Raw genomic sequence first — 2,401 nt, forward strand, 5'->3', positions numbered from 1 at the left:
GAGGCTGGGAATCAAACCAGCGCTGCAGAAGCTGCAGGCAGCTTCACAGCCCAGCACTCAACCATTGTGCCACTGGGGAGGCCCTGCTTTCCTTTTTTAGAAAGATGTTGATTCTAATTTGTCTGGATGTCCACACAGTGAAAATCATTCCCGGGTAACATTTTTCCAATCAAATATCCCTTAATTTTTACTATCATTCCAAAAGTGCGATAAAATTTTATTTTTTAATTTATTTTCTTGAGGTAACACTGTATGTGATTCAGAGGTATAGGGTCACACCTCTTCCAATGTATGTTACCCCATGCAATGGGATTTTAAAACAAGAACCCTCAGGTGCAAGTCTTGAATCCCAAACTTTTGACCACTGTGGCTGGTTCACTTTTCTTTACTTTAGAGAGAATAACATCTTTCCTGAAAATACATGCAGCATGTCCGCTATCAAAAACAACCACGAAAACACCAAAACAGTGACTTCTGCATCTTCTGGTGCAGGTTAACTTGATAAGCATGAAATGAGCTGAGAATCACACCTGCTAATTCGGTCTAGGCTCTCATGAACTAAAGAGCTGAGTGGCTGGATCTGGTTAAGTTTTGTCCTTGCACCACTGTTAACTAAGGATTTATGGAGGTTCTGGGAACTAATTTTTTTTTTTGAGGTAATGTTGGTTTACACCTTTGCTTGTATTGGGGAGTATATGACCCCCATACCTGCACTCATGTTATTGCCATAGCACACCCATCACCTTCGTCCATGTGCTCTTCCCCAACCTTGCTCCTACCATTCTTCCCCTCCCACTTTGGGTTTCTCAGGTCTATAATCAGTTTTTCAGAGTTAATTTTTAAATGTGGCTTTATCTATTTGTTTGCTTAGTTTTACTATATTACACTCATAAATAACACCATCTAGTGTTTGTCTTTCTCCATCTTACTTATTTCATTTATAATAATCACCTCCAGCTTCATCCACACTGCTGTGAATGGCATGAGTTTGGCTTTTTTGATAGCTGAGTAATATTGTTATGGCAGGATTCCCTCAGGTAACCAGGCAGCACTCAGAGAGGAGGAGGGAAGTTCTTTATTTACACCAGTGGGCCCAAAGGATATCTTCCTCCAAAGTCTGAGCCCCCAGCAGTTAGTCAAGGACTGTATTTATTGTCTCAGCAGGGGTACACTTGCACTCTAAAAGCAAACAGGGAGTACAGAAGCAGGAGATTTCTAAGTGGTTATCTGGGGTGTATAAGTCAGGTGTGTAGCCTTGAGAACACTTATCAGTTTCCCTGAAACTTTCAGTCTTTGAAGCTTTGTCTTAGCATAACTTAAGCTAACTAACAGGTCAGCCTGACTTTTTCCACCTCAATATTCCATCACTTGTATATATATATATACCATATCTTCTTTTTTTTATTTAACAAAATACAAGAACAAATCCACTTTTATTGGCCTTTCAGTATATTGAAATCCTTGAGGGGTACAGCATCACACGGATTCTGTGTCCTATGGTGTTAGCTGGAAGGTTGCTTCGGAATTTTGCACTAACCATGCCACTGTTTCCACGGGCATGTGTTACTTTTCCCCAGATTACTCTAGTTATATTTGGTTTGCCACCAGGAGTCACTCTGTTGTTCTTTGCTTTGTACACATAAGCACATCTCTTGCCTAGATACAATTCTGTTTCATCTTGAGCATAAACACCTTCAAATTTAAGAAGAGCTGTATGCTCCCTCTGGTTCCAGACACCCTGCTTGTAGCCAGCAAAAATGGCCTTGGACCATAGCCTTCTAGCCATTTTTTAGAAGTCCTATTCCCAGCAGGCCTCCACAGCAACCAAGATGGTGGAGAGAATATACCATATCTTCTTGATCCACTCATCCGCTTGGGGGCATTTAGGTTCTTTCCATATTTTGGCTATTGTAAGTAGTGGGCACTAAAAGTATTGTTTGATGACATTTAAGGAAAAGACTAAGCTGAGAAGGTGAACTGACAGTCACATGACTTAATGGTATTAATGAAAGGATAAGCTGACAGAATCATGGAATTTAAAAAAAAAGTAATGAAGAGATTTATGATCTCTGTGCCAAAGAGATCATAAATCAGCATTATCATAAGAGAAAGTTGGCAACATGTATCAAAGGCTATAAAAATGCCCATTCCGCTTGGCTCAGCAATTTTACTAGGAATTTATCCTAAGAAAACAAATGTAGTTTTGCAAAGAAATTTATGTGCAAAATGTTCATTGCATCATTATTTATAAATTTAAAAACTGGAAACAACCTAAGAACCCAATAGTAGGTAAACATTAAGTGGAAACACATAAAACTGATAACATTCAACTTTTTAAATTGAGATATAATTGGATATTCAACTATTCTGACCTGCAAAAATGATAATTTTATGTAGATCA

General features: G+C 38.7%; 1 protein-coding gene across 1 annotated transcript; it reads right to left on the reverse strand.

The window, feature by feature from the left end:
* Positions 1-1,444: 1,444 nt before the first annotated feature.
* On the reverse strand, positions 1,445-1,786 carry LOC119256764 (60S ribosomal protein L35a-like). Its single transcript, XM_037524531.2, has one exon. It carries the CDS (start codon positions 1,784-1,786, stop codon positions 1,445-1,447), a length of 342 nt encoding a protein of 113 aa, XP_037380428.1.
* Positions 1,787-2,401: the final 615 nt, after the last annotated feature.

Source organism: Talpa occidentalis, unplaced genomic scaffold, assembly GCF_014898055.3.
Source record: "Talpa occidentalis isolate TD23 unplaced genomic scaffold, MPIMG_talOcc4v2.1 talOcc4.4, whole genome shotgun sequence".
Lineage (NCBI taxonomy): Eukaryota > Metazoa > Chordata > Mammalia > Eulipotyphla > Talpidae > Talpa > Talpa occidentalis.